This window comes from Eleginops maclovinus, chromosome 15 (assembly GCF_036324505.1).
Source record: "Eleginops maclovinus isolate JMC-PN-2008 ecotype Puerto Natales chromosome 15, JC_Emac_rtc_rv5, whole genome shotgun sequence".
NCBI classification, from domain to species: Eukaryota; Metazoa; Chordata; class Actinopteri; order Perciformes; family Eleginopidae; genus Eleginops; species Eleginops maclovinus.
Genome location: NC_086363.1, coordinates 13022478 through 13036400, shown reverse-complemented (window position 1 = coordinate 13036400; position 13923 = coordinate 13022478). Strand labels below are relative to the sequence as shown.

Genomic DNA, 13923 nt, shown 5'->3' with positions numbered 1-13923 from the left:
CTTTCCAACTATCATCACAAACACAGCATCTCATCTCTAAATGGATATTTAGTATGATAATGTGACACAATACAAATCAGCTAATTGCAGATTCTCCTGGTTATTTACATGCTAATGTTGTTATGTCAGCTGGCATCCATTCTTTTCCACAATGAAAGTTTGCTGTAGCTGTTCATCACTCCCAAACAGCCAAGCCACTGTTTATTAAATACAGACTGTGGAGGACTCAACACTGTGCCATGGTTTAGGTTCAGTCTCCCCCCATAAGGGATACATTAGCAGTCTTGATATTTTTGGAGCACCTGCCCCAGAGCTGTATCGACCCCATTAGGGAACAATCAGTTGCCCAAAATAATTATCAGTGAAAAATCAACAGTTATTAACTGGAAGAACTATGGTGAGCAGAGTGTGCACCCTCAGCTGTACGTTTCCCCTGCGAGTGCCATGCATGTGTACGGTCATGTCATTCCATGTTAATGGGCTTTCCTCTGATGCTGCAGCGGAGCAGAGAGACGGAGGGCTGTGATGGAGGGGAACAGGGAACCATTTGATGTTTGCCAGTTGAAAGAATAAGCCTTACTTTGGGTTGTGCTTTCCACAGAGGCATGCTGGGATTGAAAGACCGCTTGCCCAGGGCTAAAGGGGATTTTTGGTGGGCGCCACACATCCAATTACCACGGTAGCATCACAGAAATCCACGGGGGAATGCACACACAAACAAGCAGATGTACACACACACATTCACACACGTGCATGCGGGGGCACACACACACACACACACACACACACACACACACACACACACACACACAGACACACATGTTAGACACCCACTGCAGGAGGCTCTCACAGCGGAGGGGGCACAGCCAAATGTCACTATTCGGCTTCTGCTGGATCGGCTGCTGCGGAATTCATGAATATTATCAGCATGTGTTGATATGGCTTATGATATAAATATGGATTGCAATATGGAAACACCACCCAGGTTCCACCACTTTGGAGAGCATTATTAATGCATTCAGAGAAGCTATTACTGGATTTGGATGGGCTCTTCTGATGAGGCGAGAGGAGCTGCGGATTCACTAATACGTTGAGGTTTATTGGTGCATTTCAATGCTGTTTTGAAGTCTTCTGTTCCTTGGCAGAAGCTGAGGTTTTTAGCTGTTTAATTTCCCTGCCAACAAACTTTAATAACTACATGGTCCCCCATCAGCACACCAAACACGTACACCTATGAAACCAAACTCATTTATAACACAACATCCTAGAATTAATGCATTGAGACTTTTTTTTTTATTTCTACCTAGCCAGGTTAATAACTTTAATATTTCCTCCTTCCTCAAAACGCAGGGCCCGAAGGCCAAATGGGAAATCACACTTCACCAGACGTTACTACGAAATCGATTTTGTGATATATTTTTAATTATATGAAATTTGTCATGTCTTTTAATAACGTGGTGAAATGGCCCAGAGCACCACTTCGCTTTTATTGAAGCTGATAAATCTCTGATATCTGTGTATTGGTAGATCATCTGTGCCACTAGAGAAGAATACCACTATATGTTGTAAATACACCAATAATAAAAAAACATTTACAAACCTTAAGGTTACTATTCAAATTAATTTTGTTTTCTTTTAGATATTCTTGTAAAATCGTTTTTGGAAGCTACGTGTGTTGGAACTATTTCTTTTTCATCTTTCATATTTGAGTCTCAACCCAGTAAACAAACAAAAATAGAAGCAACTTATGCATTCAGTGTGGAAATACTGACGTTCTTCTTGAGATCCCAAGGACTGGCACAACAGTCCCCAAACAATCAACCATAGAGCGACTATTGACCTGCAATTTCACACAATCAACAAGACCCCCATTTGAGCTTTGAGGATGAAATCCATGGCGAGCATTCGGAAAAGTTGCTGTTCAGGAAAGCTTTTCTGCTTAGCACAGAGACCTTTGATTACAACCCAAGAGAAGGCCGATACAAAATCCACTCCAACACATTGTTTAGCAACCTCCTCAAGGTAATCACGCCAACAGAGGTTCACTGGAGAGGCCAAAATAGCCCAAACATTATTATCAACATGTCTTTACTACTCAGAGATGATGCTACTCGTTGAGGAGTCTGGCACACAACCAGAACTGAAGGAAGTAATATTTTTGCGTTCAAGCGGAAAAGGCAACGTGAAGCCGCATGGAAATAAAATGGAGGAATATGGGGAAAGGCAGAACTAATGAAAAAGGGGCCAGGAGGTCGGCTCAAGCTGTGAATGTGGCATTTGAGAAGGGCCTGCTTCAGGCTTCACTCATCTTCAAATGAAATACATCTAAGTGACATGAAAGACGTGTAAAAAGGACGGCCAAGTGGTGACTCTCTGCATGCACATGTATTCGCATGTGAGCTTTTTGTTCTTCAAGTCCAGGACCATTTCACAAAGGTGTTGTCACTGACTCTATGAATTGGATTTCGCCTTTTAAATGCCATGATCACACTTTTCTTGCTCTGACATAAACAGTCATAACAAATGCAGTAACTCCTTGCATTACACTCTCAATGACAAGATAGGACAAACTGAAATTCCATTACGGAAAAAAGATCCGATTTCAAACCGCTCATAATACAACCTCAGCATGCAACAGCAATTTCTGATTGAATCAGTAATTTGACTTAATATGCAAAGTGTTAATTTGGTAAAGCTCATGTTATGATGCACTTCAATGAGGTGATTTTTCTAGTTAAATTTTTTTTTTAAATCTGAATGAACCAAAGGAAATTGCCTCTCAAAGCGAGGGAAATCCATGGCATGACTAGTGGACACGAGCCTTTCTTGACACCCTGGCCGAGTGAAGCAAATCAAGGGAGAATTTCATTGAACGCAAAAAAGCGTGGGATGATTCTCCCACTGTTTGCAGCCCACTGTTTGCAGCCAGAGACACGATTTCCAAACAGAAGCAAACCACATGCTCTGGAGACTCTTACAGACAGGGTCATGGGTCAGATTGGATTGCTAATAACTCAAGGCCAAAGAGTGAATTTCTTTGACAATAGACCCTTGAGAAAACTCGGGCAACGCTGCTAAATGGATTTTCCCAGATTCTGAACTCGGACTATTATAGTTTATTTGATTGAATAAAGGAATTCCAGCATTGCACACATATTACTCCAGGTACCAGTAGTGTAAAAAAGTCCATTTACTCAGGTACTGTGCATGACCACAATTTTGAGGAACGTGTACCTCACCTGAGTATTTTCATTTCATGATACTTTAAACTTCTAATTTATTTCAATATTGTAATCCACTACATGTATTTGGCAGCTTTACTTTCCAGATTCCGATGATAAGCCTGTACAGAATGTAAATCAACCAAAGTATAATACACAATGACATATAATTATAGGTTTGAATATCATTTCATTGAGTTTAATAATATATGTTATTCTAAAATGGTATAAGTATATTTTGATGGCAATGCTTTTGTGCTTGAATAAAGGACTTTTTACAGAGTATTTGTATCAGTTAGTATTGCTACTTTTCCTTAAGTAAATGATCTGAGTACTTCTTCCCCCGCCGCCAGGTACTGTGCATTGCAGAGCTTTTGCTGCAGCAGCCTGAATAAAAACAAGAAGGGAGACAATCAGAAGAACTGGGCGAGAATGCCAACATCTGCATTAAATCTCGCCTTGAGATTTCTTTCCTCCACTTAGTGAAATCTCAGAGGAGAAGTGCTTCTCTTACTCCAGATAACTCTGCTTGCTTTGCCATGGGAAACCATTAACTGACAGCACACGGCTTGAGGTTATCCCCATGGGTGCAACAGCCTCTGGGATATACTGTGTCTGGCGGGGAGTACAAGAGAGCAAGACGCCAAAGAGATTAGCTATTACATTGTGAATTTCTGTTAGAAGACTAAGGTTTTTAGAGACTATTGAGGGATATGCAAAAAGCCAAATAATCCAAAAACGTCTCAGCAGGCGGTTTGACAACCTTTTACAACCGTTGGGAGGTTTAGTAAGTGGAAAAGTGCACGTACATGTACAGTGCCTGCTAACATGCATCACATGTTAGCAGGCACTTTGAGGCATGTTCAGCATCCGTGACCAGTCTTGCCTCATCGGGGATGTGTGAACGCGGTGATAAATTACAATGCTGAATTAGAATCTCAGCAAAGTATTGCCCCAGATAGATGTAAAAAGCACAAATGCACCAAAAAACGAGTACACTTTCTCTCACACTCAAACTGCATGTGTTGAAATGTACAGTGCCTCTGCAGACGCCACAGCAGGACGATCAGTTTCCCTTTGCCAGCAGGGGAATGACTAGATTTGAGAGAGGGTGTGGGGGGGAAATACAACACGGATACTTGGTGTGGGCGGGAGGGGCGAGGGCTTGGTGTTGACATGATTGTCGTCTTATCCAGGGGTGTGTGTGTGGCCCCCGTGCTTTTCGCCAATGCGTTTGGAGCTCGATACAACTGAGGGCGTCATTGTCAGCACATTAGATCCGCCGCTGTTTCTGCTTGTCAGAGACGCTCAAGCATTATTCTCCACAAAGATAAGTAGGCCCCTTCCTGCAGTCGCCTCATAGCAATGAAATGGTGGTGATTTTTGAAGAGACACATTCAGCCTCCCTCCGAACCTTCCACATGCGCGTCCCCCCCCCCCACACCTTCCTTTGCAGCAATCTCATCTGCTCTCGTGCGCAATTGTAAGGCTGCTGCGAGGAGCTTTCGTTTCTGCAATCACTTCACATTTGTTTCAGCGATTGATTTCCTGGCATGTGAGGGGAAGGAGAGAATGAGCGAGTGGGTAGGCGGCGAGGGAGGGAGGGAGGGGAGGAGCGAGCGAGCGGGCGAGGGAGGAAACAGGGAAGTCAGAGGACGTGCAATGCCAGGCTCACATACTGTCACCATGACAACAGACATCACTTCACAGGAGCAGCACTTAGGATGCCTGTGTGGGCTGAAGTGACATAGTTGAAGGTTGGCATTAGCCTCTTGTGGGTGCCAAACGTACCAATCCTCTCCCGGCTAGCAATTTTTCTCGCTTTATTTCCTTTGGTGTGCTGCTAAAAAGGCGCGCCCTGTTGTCAGCTATCTGTTTGGATTGCTGAGTGATTTGTACTTTGTGTGTGTAAATGCGGGCCCTGCCAGTTTGCCTTAACAAAGACAATTCAATTGACTGAAATGTGTTAGGGAAGACAGGAGGAGACATTCATATTCAATGAGCGCCTTTCATCATTTGCGTCACTTTGAAGCTCGCTAGCATGTATAATTCTCTGTGATTTGAAGTTGTGCCAATCATGGAAATGATGACTGCAGATACGGAAACACACCACAGACACATAAAAGGATCTATCTAAGCAGCTAATCCTGCTGTTCATTAAGGGAAATCTGTAAGACTTTATGAGGATGCACAATTGATGTTTTCTAATGCAAAACTAATGCATGACTCATCAAGATCTAATGCATGTATTATTGGCTTATATAAGACTAGCTTTGTATTAATAAATGATCAAGTTTTTGTGATGATTTAACACTTCATGAATAATCAATTTACAATATGAATTTTAACACACAGCTAAGTCTTACATGAATTAGCATGTCATTAAATTAGCTATAAATCAGGTAAAAAGACATAAGCCTTAGTCTTTTTCTGCCTCTCTAAAAGCCTAAATGTACTTTTCTTTCACCATTTGTGCACAAATTATAAAACTGGCTAAAGGGATTTTGGAATGCTCTTATCGGCCTGCAGCATGTACAGCTGCATGCTATTCAAATATAGAATATAGTTGCCCGAACTGTATTACATGTAGGAGGCATGATGGCATAATTACAGTGAAAGCATGGATGTCTGTTGAAAGGAGGGTCATGAGGCAGTAAGATAAACCAAAAAAACATCCAATAAGTCTAATTTCAGCTCCACAGCTTAGGTTGGGATCCTGTATGACTTAACTGTGAGTAAATGTTAGAAATTGAGCAGAAAATGTAAAACCGGAACACTAGGCAGGGCTCCAGCTCATATGAGGGGATCATGCTTAAGCCTGTAGGATTTATACTCTATTGTTTTAATTACAAGTTAAATTGTTTCACCAAAGTCTTTCCCTCAGAAACTGTAACTCTTGGAGAATGCTACACAATTTGCATTGACCTGACATGGGGTGGCATTTTGCTAAAGGGACTTTAATTAAGTACAATTTTCTTGTACTTTTACGTGAGTATTTCTGTTGTATGCTGCTTTAAGCTTCTACTTCACAACAGTGTGATATTGTAGTTGTTAATCTACATTTACCAGACAGCTGTTGCTTCTAGTTTGCTAATTAAAGGGTCTGAACACTCACACAGGTGTTTTCAATTACCCTGGCTAATTAGACTTTACCAGGTGCATTGGGTGGAGCTATGATGGCAATTACATCATTTCCCTGATAAGGATCATAACAGGGTAAGTTCCCCAGCCTCAACAGATAAAACAGAGTCAAGGAATGGGTGAGGGTGATGTCAATCAAACACCTTTCTCAATATGCGTTCTTGTCTGTACTCGTGTGCTCGTGTTCTTGTGAAACGTCATCTCTTGCTGCCCAAGTACTGTCCCAAACCCAAGTTCGCTTTCACCAAGAACGGATAAAGTTCCCGGATGTATTCCCGGAAATGTTCTCGACACGCCCATTTTACCAAGGATGCATCGGATGCTAACTTGTGTTAACTCGGCAGCGAATATATCCCAGCATTCATTTCGGCATTCAAGTGAGGAGTGGAAATTACTCGACCCATTGAACAACGGTACGTTTTTACTATTTTCGTATGCTATTTCATCACCTACAAATTCACTTTGAGGCGAGAAATCAAGGGTTTAGATTTCAAATATTAGCAGTTTTACGAAAATCGATGGCAAATTCAAAATCTGCTTAAACGTTTTTGGAGTTGAGAAGCTCCACATTCGTGTATTGCGCAATACCAGCAAGTACGCATCGTCTCAAACCGCCAACAGCGCTCTGTGTGCTCGTCAACTTGCAAGTTCATTCTTCCAAGAACAACTCGCAAGAACGTTCTCCCCAAGTCCGTTCTTTGCATTCTTGGTATTGAGAAACGCCCAGTGTGTCCCGGGCTTAATTAGGGGTCATAAGTGAAAACACCTGTGTGTGTGTGGATGCTTTTAGAATATACATAAAAATGTTATCATCAATTTGTAGAAACGTGAGGCTAATGTTGTTTTAAGAAAACTAATTTGTTAAACTAAATGAGAATTTGCCAAAAATTTAAAAACATCTAATTCAATGGTTCATACTTACGCAATATGAGAATACATTTATTTTTTCATGTTAGTAGCCAATGATTTGTGGGAATCATCAATTGTTCTTAGTTTTGCTCTTATTTGTCATCTCTCCAATTATTGGGCATCTGCCAGAGTATCTGCACACAGTGTAACACCTGCCCTCCGGGGGCATTGGTTATGCTAATAATTAACAATCAGCTACACGCCTCTAATTTAGGATCAAGAGGGATTCATCATTCAGCACTCCAGGGCAGATTTGGATGGTTAAGAACATTTGGTGCATCTGGAGTACACCTTCTTTTCCTCTCAACAGAAGATGAGGGGAAAATATAAGGAGATGTAAGAGATTATTGCTCCATGAGGCTCACTGTTCCTTATGTCGTCATGTAGGTCTAGAGTGCACATTAAGAATGATGTGATGAGACAAGACAGGAAATGATACAGTGACAGTGGGATGGCATGCTCCAAAGATCCCTTGGCAGAAGTGAAAACAGTGGCCAGAAGAATGACCTTGATACTGACTTTTCATCTTTCAAGCAAACAGCAGACTTTAAATTGGTACAATATTTCCAGTGCATCAACTTCAAGAAAAAAAACCATTAGGCTACCTTATGTATAAATGATTAGGGAGGTAAGGGATATGAGAAGGAAAAACAATGCAATGCTAATAAAAGTCTTAGGATCTACATCCGCAATGAGTCATACTGCCACTGCTGCACACCCACTGACCAGCACGGCTTCGAAAAGCAACCTATGATGGCTTTTATTTATTGGCATTGGACCATGTAACACTATTACATGAAATAAGATCACTACAGATAGAAGCCATGCTGCTCTACTAGGCAGTATTAGCAGGGCCTAGGTTGACATTTAGGATTTAAATCTTGTTTTTAATGATCCAAATGATCAATGACCACTTCATCAGAATGTCAGAAGACAAAGGGAAAAATATCAGTTACTAAACTTAACTTAAAGAATAGATTCTAAATAAAGTGGGGCATGAGGCCAGTGTAGTCGTGCACCGGGACAGGACTTAATGAATGAATGGCTACAAGATCATTAGCAGCAGCTCTCTGTACCCAGCACTGTACAGAGCAACACAAGTAGCTCAGGGTTTGGGGATGTGGGCTTAACAGTTGAAGCAGCCAGCCAGGTTACAATAAGCTTCTTTGGTCCGCGGTGGGGATTTGGCCTTGAATGATCCAGGGGTAAATTGTGTTCATAAACTCATCCAAATCCTCACAGTAGGAAAGTATTGCAGCTGTTCATGACGTGTGAAAAGTAGCCAAAGCTAGATTACACTCCCTTTTCATTGTTTTGAAAACAAATCAACAAGAAAACAATATTCCATTCTTCACGGGTGTACACAATCTTTGCGTTGAACTCTGCATAAGTGAACAGCAATGGAGTTGATTATTTTCTGTGAAGAGGACATTGCTGTAGTTTTTCAAATCCCTGCTACATCCAAAAAACTTACAGCTCCATTTTTCTGATCCTTTTTTTAAAACTGCCACACTATACACAGCTAAATGTTCCTAAGTAGCTAAGGGGGGGGCAGAGAGGGCAGAACTGAGAGTGGCATCTTTCCAGTGGAGGGTCACAACGACACACACCTCGCATTAACATGGGCAACACTACCTCACAGCTAAACAGGAAGTCACAGAGATTAAATTAAAAAGGCATTCAGTGAGTGAGAAGTATGACTCAGCTTGCGTCATAGTGATGTCTTCAGAATCATCGCAGTTTTGACTTGAAGATCACACAGTGTAGTATGAGTATAAGTGTACTATCAAGTTTAAATTATGGGTTTTTTACCAGGCAGGAAGTGTTGCATTTAAGTATGCTATCTGCTGCATTATGGGAAATGGAGGATTCAAACAAAGGACCAAAAATCTGGATAGTTTGCCTCAACTTGGGCTATACTCAATTTAATTTTAACTTTTAGCATACACTTTCCAAAATTCAACACACTGTAAAAACATCAGTTTCATCTTAATCGCATTGTACTAAAGTATTAAAGTAAGACTGTAAACGATTATCCAATGAATACTGAGAACAGCAGGATTGCGCAGACTTTAAGTTGGAACATTGTCTCAGCGGTGTATATTCAGCGGTGGTCTCGGTGGACTTGGCCCTAAGAGAACTGGGTATGATTAAGTTGGTGCTATCTGAAGCCTCCTTCTTCTCTTCTACTGCAACAAATTACTTCCTCTGCACCGTACCCAGCTGTATATCCTCATTTGCCTCTGATTGAAGCGCATACTGTAGACGTCCCTCCGCTGTTCCCCGGGGGAACGGAGAGAGACAGACAGGCAGAGCAGCGAGACCGGCAGGGAGGTGGGGGCCGAGAGCGAGAGGGTGGAGAAGAGATAGAGTTATCCGCGGTCTCATTATGGTGGGAAATGTGAGGGTCCCGATCCAAGGGAATGATGAAGGACTCTGTGGAGGAGGCCTCTGAGAACCAACAAAGACGGCTTTAGTTTCACTGGCAGAATGCATTTGCATAGCTTAGAAGCCAAAGCGACTGAACCGGGGCTCATGAAAAGAAACCCCAGCAATTGCTTGGACTTCAATGCAAACGAGAGGGAGAGAGAAAGAAAGAGAGAGGCGAAGAGAGAGAGGGAGAAGTGGGTTGGGAGAGAGAGAGCAGTAGGAACTTTTTCTCTTAGCATAACACGAGATAAAACGAGATCAGGAACATCCGCGCATCCCATGGAGGTTGTCGCTGAGTGACTTTGATGCAAAGAGAACATACTAAAGGCGGTACATCTCCAGATAAATTAACAAGCTAGAAATGTTTCCATGCCATCGTAAGTGTCATGTTCCATTGATGCGGTTTAATACCATTATTTAGGGCAGGTTGGTCGTCAGCAAACATTGGTAATTGGTTATTAGATAATTGCCAGTTGAGATTATTTGCCAGGTTTGTAGCTGTTTTCATTTGCTGCAGCAGAAGAGCAGCCACTGGACGATTGGAGCTCTGGAGAGCAACGCGGAGATGAGCAGAGGTCGAGTAATAGAGCAATCTCCTGGTGGAGGGTGTGAGTGCGCGTGAGTGTGTGTGTGTAAAAGCTATGAGGGAAGAGAGACATTGGGGAAAAAAAGAGGAGAGAAGAGTGGAGCAGATGTTGTACTTTAGTGGTGTCTCTCTTTTTCCCTCTGTGGCCTGGAGTCAGGGAGGGATGACTAGCCTTCATCAATCCTCTTTAATGACTCTGGCAGCACCACTTAACGCACTAGTATGTGATTTCTTCATTACTACATCATGATTCCACCATTTGGTCCGCACCAATGGCGGTTGCCGATGCTAGGGGATAAAAATGATCGTTCAGTAAAGTCTATTTTTCGCTAGGCCTAACTGCCCTATTCATCTGCTTTTGGGTCATTCTGCCTTCCAGGGAAAGAAAGTGATTGCTGTGGCTTTGAACGCACCACAAAAAAAGAGATTGGTGATCAAAAAAAACAGTGTGAATAGCTATTACTGAATGGATTTGACTGTGAGAAAATAAAATAAAGATATACCTCGTTTTCAAAGTTGTGACCAAAGTAAAAAATTCAGGCCTTGCCTGCTATTAAAGTATGAAACACTACCACTTCAAAGTTACTGCCACCATAACCGTATCCTCTGTCAGCCCTCATTTTATTCAACCACACACCCACTGCATTTTACATGTGGTGCAAAATACTCCATTTCCTTGACCCCCTTCTCCCGCCCCCCCACTTCATGTGTGAAAACCTTCAGTACAACGGACGGAAACCCAAGTTGCATGTTAATGTTTTCAGTGCATCAATAATAAATGTTGACATTTGAACCTTGCCAATTAATTTTCACTCAGGGCACACTGCTGGAGACACAGTACGCTTTAAACATGAGGACTATATACGACCTAGCCAATGGCTCTTTTCCATTTAAAGGGATTTTGTATTCAAAGTTTGAGTATATAAATGTTTGTGTATCTGCTTGTATATGTATCCAAGCCATTTTTCCTTTAGCAGTGACAGAGTATCAACAGCACCAAGAAAATCTGGATAAATGTAAGTCTTAACACATTAACTGTAGAGTAAGTGAAACACTGCAGTGATGGGATAAAGGGGGTGACTGTTCTCATGGGAATTTTCAGGCTGAATAACAGAATGTATATGCAAACACAGACAGCTGAATTTCAAACAATTCCATCTGCTACACCTCCCTGTCTGCTGCTGCTACTGCTGCTATAAGCCCAATAGTCCACACATGCCTCTATGGCAACACCACATTGAGCATTATGGGATATGATTCTTTCTAATGAGCTAGCATCTTCATCTGCACCCACACGCTTTAGCATGGACAGCCGGCTCGCACCGAGGATCCACAGCTTTGATCTGGCATTCATGTGATCAGGTTAACGTCACGCTCGCCTCCCCTGAATATATGTGTATCTCCGAGAGACCGTTTTAGTAGATGCGAATATCGAATCAAGTCAAGCCAATGCCGTCTTGAGACATCAATGTTGGATAAGAGGTTATGCCCTCAGGCTTAAAAGCGTGAATTCACTAACTCTAAACAACAACAACACACCCACGTAGGAATCTCACACTGCCTAATGAGGGCTTAGAGAGTTTGAAAACTTGAGTAAAAATCACATTTTTAGGCACTGTGAGATATCTCTGCAACAGGTGTTAGGAGGAGAAATATGGCTATCATTGCACATAAATGAGCTGTTACGCAATCGTTGCCTTGGCTTGTGCTGTGATTTAATAATTCATCTTCCATTGAGCGCAGGGGTCTAGAACAGCAGGCCATTTTGGGCAAATTTTATGTGGAAAAACTACTGTTTGCATGCCGATAAAATGTTAGTATGGCTAATCAAGAAGAGAATTCTCCCAAATGTTGTGTTTGTTGTGGTACTTCATCATTGAAGTGGCCCTTTCTATGAGATGTCAATAACAGCAGTGTCTTCCCTGCCCCCTCCCTGCCTTGAAGACCCCTTCAATTGTATAACAGTATAAGACCCCTGCTCCAGAGCAAAAGAATAGATACAATCCTGACGCATCATTGGTCGGTTGCAGCACCACGACTGTTGCCGTTATGCTCACAGTAACCTTTCATTGCTACATCATCTCTGCACACACACGATAGCGACAGAGACATTTTATGGTGCTTGGCAACAGCCTCTCAAATGCAATCGCACCGCTCAACTTGACCTCACATTCTCCCTGCACAACCTCTGCTATGCTGAGAGTCGCTGTCAACACAGACAGGTCGGAGCTGTCCACCTCAAGGTTTCCTCCATGTCCCGATATAAGTGCACATGAATCATTACTTCCTCATACTACTGCTACTGCAAGGATGACGATTCATACGAGACATCATCTGTGCCACTGGTTGCACAAGCAGACAGGGTAGGAGACAGAAATGTGTGTGCGTGTGTGCATGGGAGGGAGAGACAGAGAGAGATACAGACTGACAGACATAAGGAAGAGGTAGGCGGATAGAACCACCACACATCAAAATAATTCATGACTGTGCATACTAAACGTCGCTGCTCAACAGATTACTGTCCTCATGGTGACATTTAAAAACACATTTATACCACATTTCAAAAGGACATGTATGTAGGCTAGCAGTCTGAGAGGTTCCCATGATATAATATATGCATGTAGTCAACCAAAATATAGCACTATGATGAGTGATGGATTGGATGAGGAAAGGGGGCTGTGCTTGATTGGCTGCCCATGCGATTTGCTGTATAACCTCAGGGTTGGTGGGAACATTTGGAGGCTTTCACTCAAACATGACATTCAGACCTGGTTTGTCACCCTAACAAGAGTTGATTTTATTTATCACAAGACCTTTATGAGTCTAATGGGAATGACCACTATTTTTTTTTACAAGGTCATGAACACGTTTGAGTTTTGCATACACTCACCATACACTCCTTGGGAACGGATGCCCTCCACGGCCAGCGCCAGCAGCCCCAAAACACAGATAATTAGATCCATCCTCTCACGTTAATCTCTGCATATCCAGCTCTCAATGGCAAGAAGTCCTTTCCGGGGCGGTGTGACTTAAGCGCATAGACACAGCACCGCTCCGATCCACGCGTCGATTAATTAAGTCTCAGAATTAGCTGTAAAGGTATGTATGGCCGCGGTTGGCGATCAGGCTCAGGTAGTGGTCGCTTTGATGTCCAGCGCCATGAAGAGCGCGGAGCAACGCCGGGGAGGATGCGGGGAGTGGGCTGCAGAAAGCCCGGCCTTATAACAAACAGCAACCTCTCCTCGACTCCAGGTAGGTAGCGTGTGCGTGGACTTTAGCGAACACTCTCGAGGCGCCAAACCAAGGGGGCAAACTGATGCTGTCGACTACAGGCGGACGGAGACTCGGTGCCCGCAGACATGCCTCCCTAAAAATCCAGCTGTGGTCACGGAAGCTGCTACTGCGTGGACTGCAGGCTGTCAAACGAAACCGTCACCTCTGCTTCACCAAAACACTCACAGTGGCACTGTCTTCACCTTCTGGGCGGTCGTCAAAGCTGTTGTGGCAGATACCAAAGTGGAGTGCGTTCACGCAGTCACATCACGACTGCACCCCGACTTATGTCTCCCGGCGGCGGCGACAAGGGGAGGGTCCAGTCCGGTGTGATGAGAGAAGCAGTGGAGGGTTTTTTTTCCC

At 43.0% G+C, this 13923-nt stretch overlaps 1 protein-coding gene across 1 annotated transcript in view; it reads right to left on the bottom strand.

The window, feature by feature from the left end:
* LOC134876991 (MAM domain-containing glycosylphosphatidylinositol anchor protein 2-like) overlaps nucleotides 1-13250 on the bottom strand; it is a 157631-nt gene extending 144381 nt beyond the window's left edge. The window contains exon 1 of the mRNA XM_063902315.1: nucleotides 13178-13250. Within this exon, the coding sequence (XP_063758385.1) occupies nucleotides 13178-13250 (73 nt within the window). The remainder of the gene's footprint in view (nucleotides 1-13177) is intronic.
* Nucleotides 13251-13923: the final 673 nt, after the last annotated feature.